Genomic DNA, 22,512 nt, shown 5'->3' on the forward strand with positions numbered 1-22,512 from the left:
TCCACAAAAACTGCAGTGTTGTTTTTAACCCAGTACACACATCTGGGACCACAGATCTAGCACAAGGAGTGAAGCAATATTTAAACTTTGAAGAAGGATGCTGCTTTGTGATAAGATTTTACATTATACTTTTCACAGATCAAACTGTCAATAGTTTCAGCCTAATGCCAAACTGAAAAATTCTTAACACCATGCTCAAGTGATTTAAATAAAAGTAGGTCACACACAGGCTTTCAGGGCATAATCCTTTTACCAGATGTGCCATGCCAAGCTGAAATGCAGCAATTAAACAATTTGTCTGTCAAAATTAAATTGATTTTCATCTGAAAACAAATTGATCTTGGGATGAATTCACTGAGAGCTGTTACTTGCCAAACTCCGCAGCTGGGGGTACCAAAATGTTCATAACATTTGACACCAGTGGTTCACTCTATTTCTGAAAGGAAGCAGGGGTCAGATGCCCTCCTTACAAACCCACTGTTACAGCAAAGTACTACTCTAGCGACCAGTATCTTTCTCCACCAATATCCCTTGGGGGTATTCAGAACCTGCTCATTCTAGTGACTGCATTTTATTTATATTAGCCTGACCACCCTGAGTGAGCAAACTGGATTCTGTTCTATATCACTCATCATTATCAGAATTATTAAGTGACTTATCATCACAGAAATTTAGGGCTGGAAAGGATCTCAAGAAGCCATCTAGTGCAGCCCTCTGAACTGAGGCAGGATAACATAATCCTAGACCCATCCCTGACAGCTGTTTATCTAACTCATTCTTGAAAACCTCCAGTGACGAGGAATCTACAACCACCCTACATGACCTGTTCCAGTCCTTATTTCCACTTATAGCTAGAAAGTTTCTCCTAATACCGAACCTTAATCTCCTTTGTTGCAAACTAAGCTGATTACTTCTTGTCCTACCCTCAGTGGATATGGAAAACATCTGATCATGGTTTCTGCAAACAATCTTTTACATAGTTGAAGATTGTTATGTCCTTCCTCAGCCTTCTCTTTTGTAGACTAAATATGCTCAATTCTGTCAACCTTTCCTCATAGGTCAATTTTTCTAAACCTCTAATCATGTAGGTAAGCTCTCCCCTGGACTCTCACAGCATTCTTAAAGACCAGTGTCCAAAACTGGACACAATACTCTTCAACGATGCCATGTACGCTGGAACAATTTCCTCCTGCATTGTACATACAACACTCCTGTTAAAACACCCAAGGATGACATTTTGCCTCTTTGAAACTGTGTGAACCAGAATAAGACCAGTTTGACTGTCAGAGCCCAGCCTGAGAATGCAGTGCAGTCAGTTATAAAGCAAACTAATAGACCCAGATAACTTCTCAGTCAGCTCACTGAGAATTTTAGGGTACATTTCAGCAGGCCCTGGTGACCTGAAGACATTTAACTTGACTAAACAATTATTAATCTGAATCTATTTTAACTTCTGAACCTTCTCATTTTCACCAGCATTCATTACGTTAGGTATCCAACAGCCACCAACTTTCTTGGTGAAAAGTGAAACAAAGATGTCATTAAGCACCTCTGCCATTTGCACATTTATGGTTACTATTTTCCCCTTTCATTGATTCACTACCCTGTCTTTGGTCTTCCTCTTGCTTCTAACATATTTGTAGAATGAATGTTTTCTTGTTATTCTTTATGTCTCTAGCTGGGGATGAGAAGAGGGCTACAGAATTGTTGGGTCCCTAGGCAAGGTGTGGGGGGCCAGCTCCAAGAAGGGGCACGGCCTCCCATTGGCCAGCCCTTCAGCACTGTGTACAGTGTGCTAACCAGTGCTTTGGCCACTGTCATTGCTGCTCTCTTCTCATTGCTGCATAGACTTCCTCTAATTCAGTGGTTCCCAAAATTTTTAGCATCACACCCCCTTTTTGATTTTTGAGAAACCCTCACTCCCCCCAAAAATAGCAGCAAATCTTGTTGAGCAAAAAAAAAATTGAAATTTGGGGGGCAATGGGGGCATTGACAGGTGGGCTGGGTCACCTTGCGCACCCCCCCCCCCCCAGAATTTCTTAAGCCTCCCCCTAGGGGGGCACACACACCCAGTTTGGGAACCCATGCTCTAGTTAATCTGAATTCATTTTGAGCCTTGACCTATCTAATTTTGTCCCTACATACCTGTGGGGGGGAGGGGTTAAATTCCTTCTTTGTAAGGTAAGCTAGTTTCCTCTTTTTGTGGGGTCCTTGTAGAGGTATAGCTCATCCCAGCTCTCCTAGTTAAACCAGGGCGCTCTCCTCTCAACCTTCGCATCTCCCCTGGGCCGTGGGACAGTTGCTCTTGTACCTTGAATAGCGTCTCTGACACACGCGCGAGTCCCTTGAACCGTGTTTCCCGCTGCCAGGGATCCGACCCACCACGTGCGGAGCGCGTCTTCGGGCGGCGTTCTCCCGCCGCCACGCCCCAGGCCCAGGAGCTCGCGTTCCGCGCCCCCAGCCTCGCACCCAACTCCGAGCGGAGCGACACCGAGATCCCAGCTGCCGCCGGGGCCGTTTCCGGGGCGGGGGGGGGCGGGGGGCGGCGCCAGCGCCCGTGCAGGGCTCAGGCAGCAGCACTGGGCGGCACCGCCCGGGCCCATCAGAGCGACCCCCACCCCTGGGGAGGGCCCCTCACTGCCCCCCCCCCACCGGATACCGGACTCGCAGCGAGGCCGCGCGGGCGGGGTCTGGCGCGGTATCCCCAGCCCCGCCCCCTCTCACCGGCTCCGCCAGCGCTCCGCCACAGGCCTGCTCGGCGTCGGAAGTTGTCCGTTTCCCTGGTTACCAGCTGAGCGGACCCATAGAGAGGGGCGGGCCATAGGACCGACAACCACCGCGCCCGCCGGAAAGAGCCTCGCACTGACGTCTAGGGGCGGTGCCGGCCGGGGGCCTTCTGGCTGCGTCCAGCCAATCGCGAAGCCCGACGGCTGGTTGCCATAGCAACGTCCCCTACTAGGTCCGGCTGCCTAGGAGCGCGCGGAGCGACGCGGAGCCCCCCACCTCCCAGGCTCGCAGGCTCTAGGGACTCGGTGACGTCAATGGGCCCAGGCCAGCCCGGGGCGCGTGACGTACCCTGAGCGCGACGGCAAGCAGAGGGAGGGGGCTGCGGAAGCGCGGGACTGTGACGTCACAGTAGACCCCGGCCCGCTCATACTGCCCCCCACCCCCCTGCATGCTGCCCAGGGCGGAGCCGACCGCGCTTGGTCCCGGCGTTAGGAGCCGCCGCACAGACACGCCCCTTGGGAGGCGGAGCCGCGGAGGCATTGTCATGGCAACGGCAGCCGCCCCCCCCCCCCGCGCCTGCTCGAGGGCTGGGGGGGGGGGCGGGGCGGGCGGGCGGGGTGGGTTTCAAACCGCTCGTAGCAGCGCCACTCCGGTTGTCCGCGGAGGCTGCCCCCTCCCCGCAGCTAGCCCGAGGCACAGGCCCGCCCCGCCCCGGGGGATGGGCTCCCCCGCCCCGGGTCTGGCCCCACGGGGGCGGGGGGGAGGAAGGAGAAGAGGAAGAGTCTGTCACTTCAACAGCCCCTCCCCCCGCTGCTCGTCTCTGCCCCTGGGAGCCTCCTGCTGGCTGGGCTGGGCTGGGCGCGGAGATATAACAGGACTGGGCTGGAGCGTGCCGGTTGCTTATGGGAATGCGCCAGAGGCCCCACTGCACCACCCCCACGAGCCCCGCGGTCAGCACGAGCCAGCTGAAGCCGCCTCCCACACTCCTACCCCAGTCACGGACCACCTCCTGCACCCCACACCCTCCCGGAACCCCTCGGCAGCCCCGCGCCCTGGCCCAAGAGCAGCCCCGAGCCCTTCGCACTCGGCATTCCTTAATCCAACACCCCAACCCTCTGCCCCAGCCTGAGGGAAAGGAGGATAGGTAAGAGCGATGACATTTAATATTCAGTTCTCTTCCCCCCCCCCCCCCCATTTAAAATATTTAGGGTGAAAGGGTTTTTTATTTGATCCTACCCCAAAGCTGTCATTGCTTTAAGCACCTGTAATCTCATTCCCTTATCTATGTCTTCTTTCAAACTCACAAGTCATTGTACTTGGCATGGGGAAAGAATAGTAAAGTAGCTACAAATGAAGAATCAGAGTATCAGTCCATAAGAAGGGAGAAAGATACCCAAACCGTAGCTTTTTTGTGTAAATACAAGAACTGCAGCTTTGGATGGAGAGCCAAAACAGTATTATTCTTGAAATCTGTAGCATAAATTCCTTGGCTCTTTGCAACCAGATGTCAAAAGGCATCCAGACAGTCATCAGAAGGGCTAATCAGCTCCAAGCTTTGCCTCTGCTCATGGACTGCTGGAACCTATAAAGGCTCATTTCTATAATGACTGGGTAGTTAGTGGAGGAAGCTACCCCACTCTGACATGCACATTCCTCTTTCCCTATGCACACATTTCAAGAAGAGACTGGTACTACGGCTTTTACGAGCAGTCACCACCTCTCTCACAGGGAGGGCTTGGCAGCTCATTTATAACATATGGACATTAAGAAACTATCATCCTGACCACTCGGCCATGAGACTGACATCAGAATCCAAGTGGACACTAAGAAAAATCCAGACATATACATCCTGTGATGTCATGGTCACTATTTTAGACAGACAAGCTATGAACAGCTCCTCCTAATCAAACCACCAATCAACATACCTTAGCAATTTATGACAAACACAAAAATAACTAATAAAATTAACAAAATAAATGTTTATTAGCATTAGGAATGCTTTCTCTCCCTCTAACCTTAACATGGCAACATTCCAGCAGTTACAATGAAATTACCTAAGAACAATTATTTCCACAGTACGAGGTGCTCTCCGGATGGAAAATTGGAAGGTAGGAGTCATGGATCCATCAACCCACCAGTCTGATTGTCATACCATCCCCCAAGTGCTGAATAGGGCCCCGTCAGCCAAAAGCTGAGGATAGAGCATGTGTGTGTTTTGTGGCTGAGGATTTACTTCACTCCTAAATTCAATACTGTGGTCATACTAAAAGGAGCTAAACACCAGGCAGTCATTGATCCCTATATCACCAGAGCCACAGTGAGCTACAGGGACTGTAGGGTTCTGAAGGCAAGCTGTTCGGATTTGCCTTCTATTGGTGGGGCCTTGTCACAGAGTTAGCCCCAGAGCAAGTTACTGAGGCCCATTCAGTATTTTGCATATTGCTATCAAACAGCCAGTCCATACCTCCTAACCACAAATATTTGCCCTTAAGGGAAGGGTCTGCCAACTTACGTGAATGATCAAACAGTCTCACACTCAGCAAGAGATTCTGCAGCTGGCACTACTGAAAAGGATAATTCTCAATAAGTATGGAGAATTAGAGTACAAGAGCTGGGATAAAGAGTCAGCAAGTAAATAATCAGAGACAGGTGGCCCATGCACAACTTAAACACAACATGGGAGATGGCAGTTTTAATCAGTTGATAAGGTCTATACAGCTCACGATTTAAAAACACAATATGTCCCTTCATGTTAGGAGCTGAAATTGCATGTACATTGGGTTTCAGTTCTCAGGGGAGGGAACCACTGGACATTTAAACAGCTAACTGTGGAACACTTCAGGGGACTCCCACCCACACATCACTGCTAGCTCCAGGCAGAGATGCCATTTTAGGAAGCATTTTGATTCACATTTACATTTAGGGGAATATATTTTCAAGAGCTAGAGCGCTGCAATGATAGGACTCTTTAAATGAGAAGTGAGGCCTGATGTTCTTTGGTGATGTCTCTGTTGTGGGGCGCCCAGGCTATTAGAACAGAGTTCTTCAGACAGACACACCCTCACATTAATTCCCCCCACAGCAGCCATCTAAAGAGATGTGCACAGGACACAAGTTGGTGAGTGGGGTGCATGCGTTCATTCTGCTTCACGGCAGTCCTGCATGAGGGCTTGAGGCAAACAAGCCATTGGGAAAGGTGACGCACAGCAAGAGTGGGAGCACAAAGCTAACCTGTAGATGTCTGAATTCAGCAGCATCTTCAAGAGGCGCAAGAGAGCTGAAGGAAATGACAGACTGGTGTTTCATATTGGGAACCTCTCTCTAGGCTGCCTCAGCTCCCCCTTTATTCCTGCCCCCTGAACTTGGTAGGTTGTCAGCAAGCTTTTAAGGACAATGGCCTGGTGAAAAATACCACAGAAGGGATTCCTATACAGAAGTCAATTTAATAAAACCACCACCAATTGTGTACTTCAACATAGCTCTTGTTACAGAAATAATAAAAATGGACGCAGTAGCTAGAACTCTTAACCCTTTTAATTGAAAAAATATCCCAATGATTTCAATTGCTACTGCACTAGATGGAGTGTTTAATATTTGCCAGGATAGTTTGCCCAATAACTGAGCCCAAAACAAACAGACAATTCCACCATCTTCCTTTTTAACGTCACCATTTGTCATAACGTAAGTGAAACTCAAACCAGCAAGGAACGTTCCATTTGATACCAAACGGGAAAGGAGAGGAGATCCACAGTTAAACTCTTTCAATGCTCTTTGAGAAGTGGTCAGCGAGTACCCCCCTTTTCCTCCATCAAACGAAAAATTCCTAACACACTTCTTATAGGTTTGATTCTTAGCCAGGTTCAGAGCCCAGGTCCTGGTGGCATGGGAATAGCTAGGTTTGATTTGGGCAGATAACATTCTGGGTGAAAAAGACAAAGCATCCTGAATGGCAACATGCATTCGTCTCTAATGAAACGCACACCAAGTTAATCGGTTTGCCTTATGAGGGGACAGTTCCGTTGCCAGCAATGGACACAAACCATGGAGGCCAGGGAATCAACGATGCAGGAAGAGGAGAAACTTGACTTCTCACGTAAAAGCCTTCAAAAGAGTCACTGCACCAGCACACACTTCTCCCACCCCAATCCCCGGGCTAAAAAAAGCAAACCCAAAGAAAATGCACAGCAAATAGACATAATCTTGAAGATTTTTAAAGAATAAATATTTTTTGTAATTAAACATTATGCAAACACGTGCCACGCTTGCTCTTTGTCCATGCATATGCGCTATATACAATTTTGAAAAATACTGTTGTCCTCTTTTGTTTTAAAAGTCATATACAAAGTTTTTTCCTTGCTATGTACCCCCCTCCTCCCCTTCCCGAGAATCATCTTTACAATGAGCCAATCAACATTCATTCATGAACTTGGGTGTGTGAGGAGGAGGAGGGAGAGGGAGAACCCCTTACCAAAGTACATCAAAATGGCTGGTTTGGACATGAAAAGCGGTGTCAAGAAACTGGTTTAAATTTCATCTGTACTACACACAGGAAAAAAAGAAAAGAAAAAAGGAGTCGGCTTGGAGAATGAAGCTACGTTACAAGTTAAAGTTGGAGGGTTTTTTTAGTGCATCTGTCACACTCTTATTGGCCGCCTAGAATACTGTTGTACAATGGTTTATCTACCTTTTTTATTACAATATAATTTACTTAAATTTTCTGTTAGCAAAACAGAATCCCATTACTACAGACCCAGCGGTGTAATAGGCGTAGTGCCTCTTTTTGTGTGTGTTTTGTTTTAATTGCATGAGCACTCTAGATGGTAAAGTTTTCAGAGTTCGTTTTATGCAGGGCCAGTCTCAGTCCTCAATGTACTCCCACAGGTCCTTCTCATAGCCTTCATGCACATGCTGCAACAAAACTCTTCGTCGACTCTCGCAGTATCTACAGAACAGGGGAAAAGCACATCGAGATGCTGGTTAGGAACAGAATGCCTGCTGGTTTGTAGCCACTATATATGCAAGTGAATGCCATGTTTTGCACACCCAAAATTCAACCTACCTTGAAAAAGATTATATTGTGTGGCATGTCTGAGGGACACACTAAAAACACGCTACGCAAGGCTTTGACCTGCAGAAACCGAAGTCCTTCGCAAAGCTACCTCAACATTTTCCCTATTTTACAAGCTGAAACATGAACGCATGGAGCGTCTGAGACATACCTACGGGCACAGTATGGGTTAGCATCAGAGCTGGAAACAGAAACCAAGTTCTGCTGACTCTCAGTGTGTGGTGTCCTGGCCACTGGACTACCTTGAGCTGACAGTCAAGTCAATATGACACAAATAGGGACTGGGTCCAATTTTGTTCAACACAAAATAGTCAAGCTGGAAGCAATGAAGACAAAGCAATGGTTGATTAGCCTAGCGCATGGGTTCCCAAACTGGGGGGGGGGGGAGATGAAGAAATTCTAGGGCGGGCATGAGGCAACCCAGTCCCCCCTCTCCCCATCAAGTTTGCTGCCCTGTGTCTCTGTATATATAAAATCAGAAATGGGGGCGTGATGCTGAAAAGTTTGGGAACCACTGGCCTAGCGGGACCAAGGCTGCAAAGTTTGCCCACTACATCCTAAAAAGCCTCTCTAATTTGCACATTCAAAACAAGATTTCTCTGCTGAAGCAATTAACACTGATCCCAGAACTAGGTCCACTCCCTATCCATGTCACTGACACTGGGGCAAGGCAATGAATCAAGGGAAGCCATGTTCATTTCAGGTGCAGTTGCCAACTAGAAAGATGAGAGAATTTTTAAAATATTAAGGTTTTTAGTGGAGATTATAAACAGGGAAGCAAGTCTCCACTATCCCTTTACTGCTACTTACTGACACACTGCTAGAGATAATCCCTGTTGACTGGCTATGCCAAAGTCTGCCTCTCACTCCCTCCCACTTGCATGTTAGGGACAAAAAACTTTCCTCCATTAATTGCTTCCTTGTCCAGCAGGCATGGCCATGCCACTGATTCCAAAGCTAATCAAGGCAGCTTGGCAGCACAGGTGGATACCACCAGCAGAAAAGCCGTTAGCTGAGCCAAGGCCATTCAGCTGCATGGAAATGTTGAGCTGTAATATGAGAAGCTACAATTTAGGGACCAACTCATGAGTTAAGGGTCCCACCAGGGGTAAGAGGCATGTGACCAGGGCAGCAAATTCAGCTTCCAGGCATATTTCTCTGTCAGTGTTGCAGCTGTGTACCATGTCTGCTCTGCAAAACCAAACCACCCCTCAGCCTAGCTAAGGCAAAATGCATGTCAGCAGAGAGGGGAAGTTGTCTCCATAAATCTGCAGGAATCTTCAAACAGCCAGCAAGCCTGGACTCCAAACACTACCATATCTAGGAACAAGAGGGGAAGAGTGGCTGCCTGCCCTCACAACAGTCTTGCTTTAAGTTACACCCTTCACACTAACATTCAGCTCTGATCCAGCTGACAGATTTATTTCAATGAACTATTCCAGTTCTTCCCACTGGTATCAGCTGTTGCAATGTAAATCATAGCACAAAGTCCCATTGATTTCATAGAACATGCAATAAATGGAACATGCACAGTAATTGCTTTCCAATCCTCAGTTATTTTGCTGGGGTTTTCTAACTCCTGTTTTCCAGCAATGTCATGGGCATCACAAGCTGACAGGCCAAAGCCAGCTAGAGCTGAACAAGCAAAGTGAACGTTGACTAGAATTTCCCAAAGAATTCTGTAGCACTGCATAATTAAGGTAGCAGGAGACTGGTTAACCAAGGACCTGTGCATGCCTGAAAGGCCACAGAAATACCAAGGCAGGTTCGAATGCTGCATTTCCAGGCAATCTAGGCCATGTTTAATTTGTCTTATGCTGTTATCAACTGCCTAAAACAGACATCCAATATTAAGATCAACTGCATCAGAGCCAAAAAATCACAGCTTAACGCCAGTTAAGTTAAAATGAACAAGTTACAAAATCCTCCAAACTGCAGTCTAACAGGAATGTTCCAGTTTAGTATGGCTGCCAGCCATTACCAGAGTGGGCAGTACCTCTATCATACGACCACTTGTGTTTATATTCACAAGAGAAACTTCTCAGTCAAAAGAGCTCATTTTACTTGAGAAGTGGTTTGATTTTCCTGCTAGACATAACAGACATTTAGTAACTCTGGCCTGATGCCTCAGAACTGAAACCCTTCTACGGCCACAGTAATTTTCCATATCGTCCGAGCACTCCCCAAGGACTCTGAGGAGCAGTGGGATGTGCTCCCTAAGCCCCATCTCTGAGGCAGCGGTGAAGGAGCACGTGACCCTCCCTCATTTCTTGCATGATGCTCTCTCACTACAGCCTTTCCATTGGTTAGCTTACAATCAGGGCAAAGATGCAATGGAGCCCAGCTACCAAACTACAAAAACATTTTGGTTACTCGTCTCTGGGCAAATTTATTGTAAAACATTAAATCAACTTCTCCCTTCGCTCCATGAGAACCTCCCTTGGTCTCTTTCAGTCCCCTTCCTGCAGCAACTGCACTTTCCCGAGGAGCCTTACGTACACTAGGGCCAGGCTGAATGTTTCCCGCCACTGCTCAGTACAAGAGGAGTTAACAGTGCTGAGAGCCCTGCTGGGAACTTCCCTCCAGGACCACAGCAGTCTGATTTGCCCCAAGAGGGCTAAGTGACTATGCTATGAACCAGTGGTGGGAAATCTGTGGCCTGCCTGAGGCCCACTGGGGTTCTGTGTGCAGCCCGTGAGACATTGTTTACTGCTGCTCATGTGCAGAGCTGCCAGACTGCGCTGGTTTCTGTCCGTGTAGTATTTTTCTTCCCGGTATTACTAACGTGACGAAGAGTACACAAAGCGAGGTGTGTGCCAGCTGCACACTACACTGAAGCGCATTGACACAGCTGCCAGAGCCAATCGTCACAGCATGCAAATTCTAGGGACGCAAGCGCAGTAGCAAAACGACCCTGTCCCAGGAGACCACCTTAGCTATGACAATCCTGCAGCCTACTGAGATGAAGGCCCACTCACTAGCCTCGGTTGCCCAAGGGTGCTGGCAGTCTGTCCTCACTAGCAACCCAGAACTGCTAATGCTTGATTGGTTTGGGTGCGCTGGAGATCTGCCTGCTCCTGCTGGACTAAGCAGACTGGAGATTGGTTGCTGATCAGGAAACAGGGTAGAAGGCCAACAATGAGTGTGTGTCTGAAGGGGTAAGGTTTGGGGCAGCTGTGGCCAACCCGAGGCCCACCCCCCAGGGCGGTTCACGGCCCACCCCGTGGCTCGAAAGCCACCCCCGCGACCCAAAAACGGCCCTCTCCTCCCAGCTCCCTGTGCTGACCTGGGCAGGAGAGCTCTCCAGCGCAGCCACGAAAGCTGCAGAAATAAAGATGGCAGCAGGAGCCTGCTGTGGCCAAAAAGCCTCAAAACACATTTAAATGCAGTTTCTTAAACAGGCAGAGCCTTTTTTTGTTGTTGTTGTTTTAGAGCTGCTTCCCCTCCCCCCCCATGCAACCAGGGGGTCCTTTTAAAGGGGCAATCCTTTTTGGGGGAGAAGGGGCTCGATAACTTTGTCCCCATCTCTTCATGCTGGATCCACTGCTATCTTGGCTTTTTGCCCAGAATGGGTTGGCCACCTCGGGTCTAGGAGAACCAGGCTGTCTCACAGGCGCTTTCCACAGGCTGTTCCCTGCCATCCCAAAAGTGACCTACAGAGGGACGGTGCCATGTCGGACAGACGCTCAGTCCAAGTGTACCTGTACTTATCTTGTACTTTCTGCTTGATGTCTTGCAGCGAATCTTGGGAAATATCTCGCTCCAGGTACCCAGAAAGCACCTCTGTAGCATTCTCTAAGTCTGCTTGGTTATTCTGCAAAAACAAAAAGTGGGCCAGTTTTTGTACAGACACTTCCTCACACCACCTAAGCATTCTGACTGAAATGAGAAGCAGATGGGGCAGGTCTGTTGGATAACACTTCAGCGTGTTCCTCTCTGCAGACTGGGACAGAGAAGGAGGAGAATTCATTTCACAACTGAACCAGAAGTTACTAAAGCCTCAGAGGGGCAGCCATGTTGGTCTTAACTTTAAAAACAGCAAGTAGCCCTATGGCACCTGAGACGAACAAAAACATACATTTATAAACTTATACAATAGATGTTATTAGTCTCTAAGGTGCCACAGGACTACTCGCTGTTTTTAAAAATTACTCAAGATATTCAAAATTTCCTGTATGTTTTTTGACATAAGTATTATGTTTCTGGGTTTAGTTTTTCCCCGTAGGGCAAACAGAATCACTTCCCTTCCTCTGTCCATCTTGGTCTTTGCTTGTGCATCCATATTCAGTGACAAAGCACAGCTTTTAGTACTGCTGTTACTCCATGCTCCTCCCAGAGTGGTAGGCCACACCAGTTTACTCAGACTTTGCATGAAAAGGTAAATGGATTTCCAGTCAACAGCCACCACAGAGCTGAGAATCAGGGACAGTTTTGGCTTTTAAGCACTCTCTTACTGCTACTGCCCTGAAACCAAGCAATGATGGAGAGAAACATTACATCCAAGAGCTAGGTGATTCTTCCAACAGATTGTACCCAAAGTTGGTTTTCTGTAGCTCTCATAACAGAATGATTATTTTACAGCACAAGCCAGCAGTATGACAAGGATTTACAGTGCCAGTTTACTTTACTCTCCCATTTCCTCAGCAGGGAATGCTTCACGTGACCCCTGATGGCCTCCAATTACATGGTCTCACCAGCATTCAAGAATACTGAATAAACCCCCATCTGTATGAGCTCTGAGTGCACCAGCCCCTCCCTGGATCAAGTGCCCAGGAGTACAGCAATATATTTCCCTACCTCGAAGATAATGGACTGGTTATTCTTTTTGAGGTAGAAGGCAAAGACATAAGTGTACATGAGTGTGGCACGACACTGGCAGAGGACGTCAACTGCTTTCTTCAGGAATTGCACCTCGATCCACGACATGTTGTGCTGCTGCATCTCTTCCATTTTCTGCTTCACCTGAGCATAGAGTTTGTGCTCAAAGCGCAGGCTCTGCATGTGGTTCATGTAGCGGTTGCAGTAGAACAGGTACCTCTGCAGGGCTGCTCTGGATCGCTGTGTTAATTCCCATTTAGGAAAAGTAAATAAATAGTTACAACAAAGTAATGGCTGGAGACTAGGCGAGAATAAAGGGTCTGGAGGACTCCAACGGTGACCAACAGAACAGTTTCCCCATTCAGAAGATGTTTCTGCTCCTTTCAACAGGTCAGGTACCGATAGGACCATGAAACTCACTGGGACTACTGAAACACACCCTAGCCATGAGTACGCATGTCCACCCCTCTGGGGAAAGCCAGGTCCCACTGAGGGCATTGGTGCTTCACAAGGAAAGCCCAACCCCTGACATCTGGAAGATTAAAGCACATCCTACGTTTACAGTGTACACGCACACCCCAGGGTTGTCATGCCAGGCACCGAACGAGGTGGGTTCCCAGCTGGAGGGGAGAGGACAGCGTGGCGGACTGTGTTAGTGCAGGGTTAAGTTTGGCCTTTCCTAGAGTGCTTCTTTTACTTTAACAATCCAATGGAGCTGTTTCAAAAGATACCAAGCCACCAACCCAATTAACAAGAAGACTTCAACTCTGGACCCTCTGCACCTGAGCTAATAAGTAACTTCAGCAGTTGTCTGCAAGAGTAGGCTGTTCTCCTCTATGGAACAGGGACTGAAGGACAATGAGCCGCAGGAGGTTATACAGGCTAAAGATGCCCCCATTTTATAGACAGCACAGCCAAGCACACACACGGCAGATTCTGAGAGGCAGAACAGCTACACAAGCAAGATGCTGTTCAATCATGTAGGAGAGAACAGGTCTCCTCCCAGTACTGCCAGAAACTACTGTGTAATCTCACGGGGGTATGAGGCTTTGCTCTTAATAAAAGGTGGTGTTATTTCTGTTCCCATCACAGGGAACATAATTCTAGAACTCCGCTTGCTCCCAGCCAAGTGTATCTCCATTTAAGGCAGTGGTCCTCAGCCTATTCTGCATCTGACCCATCTTAGAGCTCAAGGGTGAGAGAATCAAATCAGAGTGTGCGAACCTGGTCACAACCCTTCCTGGACCCAGATTACAAAAGAAGTTTGGGCCTCCCAGTCCCATCTAGTTAGGGCATGAATTCTCTTTCTTTTCCCATAAGTCAAAAGACATTGAGACTGACCACAAGAGGCCATGTCAGGAGAAGGAGGATCAGTTGCATGCCCTCAGCCAGAGGTTTTATTGTACGCACATGTGACCACAAGAAAACGTGGAAAGTGGAACACAGGCATAGGAGTTTCGTTCGGCATTAAATGGCTCCCAGCTTGCCTCTTCAGCGCTGAAGACACTCCACAGAGGCAGGCTAGCCAGCCAGAGCTGGCCCTAAGCAAGCTTCTGTACTTCAAAGCTCACTTTCCCCCCATCTCAATGCATTTTCACAGGGGAGCAAAAGCACCTGTCTAATCACAGAGCCACCTCCCTGGCAGATTTTAAATCCAAGCTGCAACCCAAGCAGGCAAGAGAGCTAGTCAAAGTACCAGAGAAGTTCTGGTCATTGGGAAGAGCCAGGCACCTGTGTCGGAGGGGTTATTACAACTAATCTGTACTGGTCATGTGGTGAGAGCGCCTTTGAATGGCACTTACAAGCAGGCATGCAAGTCTGTCTCAAAGCCTTCCTCAGCATGGGTCTCCTTACAAAGAGATTAAGAACATGACTGTGTGCACGCTGGCTCCCAAATCATCATCGAAGGAAGAACTCATTTTTAACAGAGGCCTTTCTGCTCCTGTAGGAACCTGATGGTGTGTCCCCATTTCAACCTTAGCTCCTTTGTGGCCACACTGCCTTCAAGTGGAAAACAAGATTAACCACCATTCTGGTCTGGCCAGGGATCCAAGTGACATCACTACTAATCCGCACAGGTCCATGCTGTTAGACCCACAAAGCAAACCTAGATCTTCTCTGCAGCTCTTGGACTTTCAAGAGACAACTGGAGTAGTCAAACATCATCATCTCCTTACGGACACTCCTGAATTTAACACTACTATGGGGCACCTCACTGGAGTGTGTATACAGTGCAGCACACCAGGGCCTGATCCTGATTGCAACCTCTGGTCCCAACCCTCAAAGAAAATTAATACCCTAATTAGAACACTGATTTACATCCTTCCAAGTTGAGTGCTGGTTACAGGTACAACCACATGACTAAGAAATAATGTGTATATGACCAAGATAGATTAAAAAAGTGTTTGCTGAACAAATTACATTTTCAGATTATCACATGGAGACAAAACATCAGTTTCACAATATCGATATTTACATTATACTAGGGGAAAACAACCTCAGAGTATGGGAAAGAGGTGCAATATATTTAGTAATGGAGAATAGCATCACTGATCAACAATACAGGCACAAATCACAGGTATCCTAGTTTTCTTTTCACTAGCAGAGTAGCTGAGCCACTAATGATGTGCACCAGACACATACGATGTGCAAAAGGTGGCTGTATCACACATTTCAGTACGTGGCAGCCGTTTGTACGAGAGGATGTTTCAGGAAGTATGCTAGCTCCCAGCTACAGGAGGAACAAGTGGGTGAACTGAACTGCAGCAATCTGCAGCACACAGGGGGCAGTCCTCCTGTTGCACTGCCCACATTTACAGCCTAGCGCAAGTACACCTGGGACTTCTTGTCAGTTAGCCTGCCTCTCAGGAACACCCACCGAATGCCAGCAACCAGCAAACCAGCCGGCAACAAGAATGGCACGCTCGTTTAAATATCCTGCGAACGTTCTACATCGACCTTATCCCGAAAGGGGGATTTCATCGTTGCAATGGAACCTGAGTCTTTTGGACTCTGGCCCAGCCGGTTCCTGGAGGTTAACTTTCAACAACAACGTAGAACCATAGAGCTGGAAGAGACCTCAGGAGTCATCAAGTCCAGCCCCCTGCCCGAGGCAGGACCAATCCCAACTAAATCAACCCAGCCAGGGCTTTGTCAAGCTGAGACTTAAAAACCTCTAGGGATGGAGACTCCACCCCCTCCCTAGGGAACCCATCTCAGTGCTTCCCCACCCGCTTAGTGAAACAGTTTTTCCTAACATCCAATCTAGACCTCCCCCACTGTAACTTGAGACCATTGCTCCTCATTCTGCCATCTATCACTACTGACAACAGCCTCTCTGTCCTCTTTGGAACCTCCCTTCAGGAAGTTGAGGGCTGCTCTCGAATCCCCCCTCACTCTTCTCTTTTGCAGGCTAAACAAACCCAAATCCCTCAGTCTCTCCTCATAGGTCATGTGCTCCAGCCCCCTAATCTTTGTGGTCATCCTCCGCTGGACCCTCTCCAATGCATTCACATCCTTTCTATAGTGACAACATACAGGATTTAAAGGGTTACAGAGCCCGAAAGAAAAAAGTTTCCCAAACTGGATGTTTTTCTAGTCCCTACCAAGAGTTGTGTACTCACCTCCTGTGCATCTCTTGCTGCCTTTGCATCATCCTCATTGTAGCGATTACAGTTGTACCTGAAAAAAGAGACAGATTGAAATCATGGACTGAAGTTAAAACATGTAGAATACTGGCAATACAGTTGCCCTCTCCATCTGCCAGTTTAAGGTTCGAAACCTACCAGGCAGATCCATGTGGCTCCCAAGGGCCAAGACACACCCAACAGAACTCTGCTTTACAGTTCTGGTTCCGACAGACCATGTGGTTGCAGCCTCCATCCTTTTCGATGGTCACATGGCATTTGGGACATTCCTGTGAACAGAACAGACACTCATCGATGCTAGAAGCAGGACATGTGCTCTGATCTCTCCCCTCTTGTTAGAGCACCACAAAAATAGGAACCCAATTCAGACAACTTGGTTTACAACAGAGCCATGAGAAATTATACGTCCTCAGAAATTAAAGTGGGCAGGAGAAAAATCAACATGATTCTCTTCCCTCCTAACAGAGCCCAAGAGGCTTTCAAATACTGGAAGAGGCATGATGACACAGCTTTAAGAATGGCCCATCCAGTTTCATGATTAGTAAACTGACTTGCTAATTTGCTACTCCAGGGGGAAAGGTAATTTTGCAATTATCAGTAAAATCAGCAACTGCCCTACTGCTACCAGCAATTCCTGGGGTGGCTCAGAGGATAGGAGAGTATTTTGCAGTAAGACTAAGGGTATGTCTAGACTACAAGTGTATAGAGTTTTTTCGAAAAAAGTGCCCTTTTTTCAAAAAAAAAAACTTCACCTGCATCCAGATTGCCATTGCTTTCTTTCGAAATTAAATTGAAAGAACGTGGCAGTTTTTTCAACAGCGGTAAACCTCATGTTACGAGGAAAAATGCCTTTCTTCCCCAAAGAGCTCTTACGAAAGAAGGCGTTCTTGCATGCAGACAGGGCTTTTTTGAAAAAGAGCATCCAGATTGCCTGAGTGCTCTCTTTCAAAAAAGCAGATCGCTTCTTCAAAAGTCCTATGGCAATCTAGACGACCTCTTTCGAAAGAGGCGTGTAGTCTAGACATTCCTTAAGCGTGCTCCACGCGTGTTGGGAGATTCTTTTTAAGCTTTGAAGACCAAGACTGAGGTAGTCCAAGAGAGACTTTTTGGACTGGCTAAAATTGTGAAGTGTTTAAAATCTGGTTGCCACTTATGGAAGCCAATCTGTGTAGACGTAAACTTTAGGTTTTTTTTAACGAAGTCCCCAACAGGTCAAGAGCTACTGCACTCAATATTGTACTCAACTGTTTCCTCTGTTTGGGTAGAACAGCCCATCACCCCACTGTAGGTAGGCAGCAAAGTCTGTTTTGCACAGTTCCTATAATGACAGCAGAGGTGCTTTTGCAGCATCTGGTCTTCTTCATGGCCAAAGTTTCAGGCTGCTCCAGGCTACGCACTAAATATCTGAGCATTATGCGCCCTGGGGGCCATCTGGGATCAATGACAACTGATCTCATTCATCTAAAAAAGCATCTGAAAACCTGAGGCACAAAGTGAAGTTCTGCCTTCCCACCCCATCAACTAACTAGACCATTGGTTCACCCAACATGCCCAGTCTAAACCACACTTGCCATGCAGTGCTCTCCGCATGCCTCTCCCCCCACATGCCATCTCAATCAAGGCCTTGCATTGCCACTGCTGGCAAGGTTCAGTCAGCTCCAGAATAACCGCTGAATGAAGGGAGCCGGGAATACAGCACCGCCCATGGCACCATTCCTAGAGCTGGGGCCCCAGTCACATAAACCATTTGTGTCATGAGTAACAGTCTCTTCCTTTGCTGTACTCCAGAGCTACCCCCCCCCCCCCCTACGGCACTGTCAGGGAAACGTACCTGGTTTCCTGGAAGTAATTTAACGATTGCTACATTGCACACAGATATTTGCCGACTTGCCTACTGTGTGGGAAACAGTTGGAGCAAGGCCCAGAGAAAAAATTCCCAAGGACACTCAAACCAATCTGCAAATGGCTATGTCTACACTGGCACTTCACAGCGCTTAGTAGCCTTCTGGCTCGGGGCATAAAACCCCCATCCCCAGTGGGAACTCCGCTGCAGCACTGCAAAGCGCCAGTGTGAAGCAGGCTCCAGCCGTGCTCCCAGCACTGGTAGCTCCTCCCCTCCCGGGGGTGGTTCATAGAGCACTAGGGAAGAGGGCTCCCAGCACTCATGCTGAGAACGTACTTTCAGTTTAAAGTGCTGCCGCAACAGTGTAGGCAAAGCGCATGCGTAACCGGCATTACCGGCTAAGGGGATGTCTCTACACTTCACTTGCCAAACGGCAAAGATACCAAGAATGTGACTTCCACCGCTTCATGCACGCCTTGGGGGCACGCCTGTGCAGCAGAGATGCTCTTCCAAATGCAAAACAGATTTTCAATCAGTTTGCAGCTATTATTCAGCAGTCACTGCATTTATTTCAAAACACAATTCCACACGCTTTGCGCAAAGCCACTTTTTACAATCTGAACTTAAATTCCTCATGTGCATTTCAGGACTGGCACCTAGAGAGAAACAGGATGTTGCTAACCTTTCACACTTGGGTAGAAAGTTAAGACAGCTCAGCCACAATTTCTGCATAACATTGCAGAGATTTATGAACAATGTATCTGTTTCCACAGTTTAAAAGCATATATTAATGTTACCAGTCCAACAATTAGCCAAATATTGGTCCCACAGTATGCTGCTCTGAAGTCGAAGCGGGTGTCTGGCACAGCTAGGAGTAGTTCCCTTTGAATAGGTATGTCTCAAAGTGGCACAAATCAGTAGCGTTCCTCCTTAAGATCCATTCGGAGCTGAAACAGGCTGGCAATTCAGCAGTGAGATGCACCTGGGAACTCTGTGGTGGACCTTCCAGGTCATTCACTTGCCCAATGTTCTTTTTAACTAATACCTCCGACTTCCTCCGTTAGGAGTACTGAAATTCACCCTGAAAAGGCAGCTCAGGAGGTTAAGTTCTTTGGGGAAGGGACCTATTTTTTGTCTTGTCTTTGTGCCAGGTCTGCCCAAATGTGGCCCTGTGCCCACAACTGGGGATCCTGAACTGCCCCAACGCAAACAAATACAAAGGCCCTAACCATAACCACGGTTCCGATTCATCACGTAACTGAAGTCGCCATACCCCTTCCAGGCCCACGGAACGTGAATTACACAGCAAGATCACTATCGCTCTGAAGGAATTCCTTCATCAGACTGAATGTCAATGTAGGAACCACAATTCAAGAATGCACACTAACGAAATGCTGAACAGGGGAAGAAAACCCAATAGCAGTAACAAGTCACTAAAAATGCTCGGGAGAGGTCATTTATGGATTAAGGGGCCAGGAGAGGGAGAGGGAGAGGGATTCAGGGAAGGAAGATTTTAAGAACTATGGCCAAGCAATAACATTTGATCAGGAAATCAAATTACCATACCAGTGGATTATTCTGGCTGGATTATTCTGGCTAGATTATCTAGCCACCTGCTGTGATGCAAGAAGTAACCCCATTAAAGTGCTTCAAACCCAAGTGAGTGTCTGATTATATGGTACAGTCAAATCCTGCACGTGGAAACAAAGGTCAAGGCAAACCTGTTCCTCCTTTGTCAGGGCCCATTTTGTGATGTTTATCACCCTCCACTACCTTATGCTCAGGTTCACAGGAATTCCATCAGTTCATAAACTGCAGTTCTTATCTCAAAGCAGGCAAAAGAACAGCAGTGCTTCCTGCAGCATATGAGATGAACTATTCCCGAGACCCTCCGCCCCATGAAGTGCTACACAGTGTTGGTGCTGGGTCTGCATTCTAGCTCTCACACTCCGGATGTATTTTTGTGGTAAGTGCAGGTAATAACTGGATTGTCAAATCCCCAGCTCAGCTGGACACATGCAATTCTACACCTTGCTTATTAGAATTAAGCGGCAAGAACTTGATGCCATGACACTTAGAAATTATTCCACTAAATGGGCTGCTTTAATGCACTTGCGTATCAGAGAGAAGATGCCACCCCACACGGGAGGCAAGACTGTTCGTGGTTCTACACAGAGCTGCAGCAGCAAGCAGTGAAAGGGACAAATCCTTAGTTCGGAGCAGAGTCTGCGAGAAGCCTTGTTTGTGTGTAAATATCCACCCAGGGTTCCCAAGCGTGGGAGTGGCACACACAGGCAGATGTTTAGAAGTGACCCGTAGAAGGCAGACAACGGGGCCTGGGTTCCTTTACAGTGGATAAGGGCCTGACCAGGGCCATTGATGGGCAAGAGGCAGCTGCCCCAGGGCCCAGGGATTTAAAAGGGTCAGGGGCTCCCAACCAGTGCTGCTATCACCACAGCAACAGCCAGAGCTCTGGACTCGTTCAACTGCCACCAGAATTCCCAAGGCAGGGGCGGGCAGAGCTGACAGGTGGGCTGGGGAAGCCAGCCCCCGCCTCTCTCCACCTGCCTTCCTTCAGCAAAAACCAGACCTGACCATCCTGTGTTGAAAGTACAAACAAGCACAAGTTTAAAACGCTCTTTTCAGGCCTTTCTGAGGGACTGGGGAGGAGCACACAAGTACACAAACCCAGCTTTAAAAGAAACATTTAGTCTTAGCACAGAAGTTTTCTTCATGCCCCATCATATTAATAGGCTAGATAAACAATCTCAGATACTGCATTATAACCTGACACAGAGACCAGAGCTCTTTGGGGCAAAAACAAGGAGCATCGGTTTAATTTGGAGCAATTTTAAATGGATTCAGGGAAAGACTGACTTGTTTAACACGTAAGCAAGGCTAGGTGGTGCTTCCAGCCATAAAGTTTTGCAAACTCCCACTAGAAACCACATTACCAGCACCAGCATTAAACAATTAATAAAAATCTGCACTTTAAATCTGATCAATTAATTCATAAAGAAATAAATGCCAGAATACAGTAATTCCTGAACAAAAAGCATATTTAAGCTGGATTTCATTTGTGTTCTCAGAGAAGCTGTTTGGTTTGCCCTCATCATTACTTTCCTGAAGGCCTCATGGTGCCTTTTTTGACAAGGCAAGCTTGGACAAACATGTCGCATATTCTCCGGAGCACCATGATTTTGAATATGCAGAACTCAGGGACTGAGATCTTCTCAAATCACACTTTGGCCTTGGTAAAACGTAGGGAGTTTTCCCGCACAGAGAAGCAGCCACAAGGAATGGCACTGAAACCTGTGGTAGTACCCAGAGAGGCCACCATCTTTTAAGGACAGCTTTTGGAAGCTAGAAGCAGCAGCAGCCTCTTTAGTCTCATTTACACTGCCTTATTTTTGGCCAGAGAGCCAGATTGCTCATACAACATTGATAGAGTGAGACTATTTCACCCAATAGGGAGTTTCAAAACTGGATCGTTCGAGTTCCTTTCAAGGTTCCTTTCTGCAAGACATGCCCAAGTTTAGAATACGGAGAATTATTCTGGGCCTAATTTCCCTGTGGAATTATTGAGTGTGGCTGTTTCTTCCCCTTGTGCCTGAACTAGGAACATGAATGGTTAATCACTTAACTGGTATCATGTTTACCAGGTGATGCTTACAGGTTACAGCACCTCCTCCACCCACCCTGTTTAACCAGTTAAAACAATACGTTTAACTGATTAAATAGGGTTTTACATCCCCAGCCTGAACAGGGGTATGAGCATCTAATCAGCCTCTTGAAAGGGGTGGAGTAGCCTGGGATGGCTGAGAACCACTGTTGCAGAGCACACAAGGAAATCATTTCGTTTTCCGTCGAATTCGAAAGGACAATTCATTTTACCAAGAAATGTCCACAAGTCTGCCTGGAAGCAGAGCAAGTTTCAGAACTGGAGGCAGTCAGCAAACGAAGAGGGCCGTTCAATGGAAGCACTGCTTGAACCCAACATCCCAGTGCAGTGGGAAGTTCTGCTCCCACTAAAACATAACCGATTCCACTCAGACAGTAAGCAAGCCATGTCCCAGATGCAAAGCAGCTGTCTTCAGGAAGCAATGTTGTTACCAGGTTACACTGCAAAAAACCTTCCTACTCTCAGCAAGCTCCGCCCCCCGTCACACACACACTGCCTCTTGTCCTCCCCAGCAAAGGCCCAGGTTTGCTCCGGAATTGCACTCCCCACATGGGAGTTGTGTCTTGCTTCCTTGCCATCATGCCAACCCTTGTGTTCATTCCACACGAAGCGCATAAAACTAGCCCCCTGACTTTGGATAACCAATGCATTTGCATAACAAAATCGCAGCAGCTGGTCTGTCAAGTCTCACCAGGCTCCCTGCCCAACAGCAGTGAACAAGCCCTGA

The 22,512-nt window shown here is 47.6% G+C and overlaps 2 protein-coding genes across 3 annotated transcripts in view; both read right to left on the bottom strand.

The window, feature by feature from the left end:
* Positions 1–2,527, bottom strand: part of BBS4 (Bardet-Biedl syndrome 4) — a 48,339-nt gene extending 45,812 nt beyond the window's left edge. The window contains exon 1 of the mRNA XM_006122183.5: positions 2,312–2,527. The gene's annotated coding sequence lies outside the window, so the exon portion shown is untranslated. The remainder of the gene's footprint in view (positions 1–2,311) is intronic.
* Positions 2,528–4,691: 2,164 nt separating this feature from the next.
* The window catches only part of ARIH1 (ariadne RBR E3 ubiquitin protein ligase 1), a 97,607-nt gene continuing 79,786 nt past the window's right edge, over positions 4,692–22,512 (bottom strand). The window contains exons 10-14 of one of the 2 annotated variants that reach the window (XM_075897555.2): positions 16,399–16,529; positions 16,237–16,294; positions 12,593–12,853; positions 11,497–11,609; positions 4,692–7,669 (exon numbers count right to left, since the gene is read on the bottom strand). In XM_075897555.2, coding sequence (XP_075753670.1) covers positions 7,585–7,669; positions 11,497–11,609; positions 12,593–12,853; positions 16,237–16,294; positions 16,399–16,529 — 648 coding nt within the window. In that variant the 3' untranslated portion in view covers positions 4,692–7,584. Of the gene's footprint in view, positions 7,670–11,496; positions 11,610–12,592; positions 12,865–16,235; positions 16,295–16,398; positions 16,530–22,512 lie in introns of both variants that reach the window. The other variant, XM_089781924.1, reaches the window with a different exon arrangement.

This window comes from Pelodiscus sinensis, chromosome 14 (assembly GCF_052426305.1).
Source record: "Pelodiscus sinensis isolate ZL-2025 chromosome 14, ASM5242630v1, whole genome shotgun sequence".
In the NCBI taxonomy this organism is placed as follows: domain Eukaryota; kingdom Metazoa; phylum Chordata; order Testudines; family Trionychidae; genus Pelodiscus; species Pelodiscus sinensis.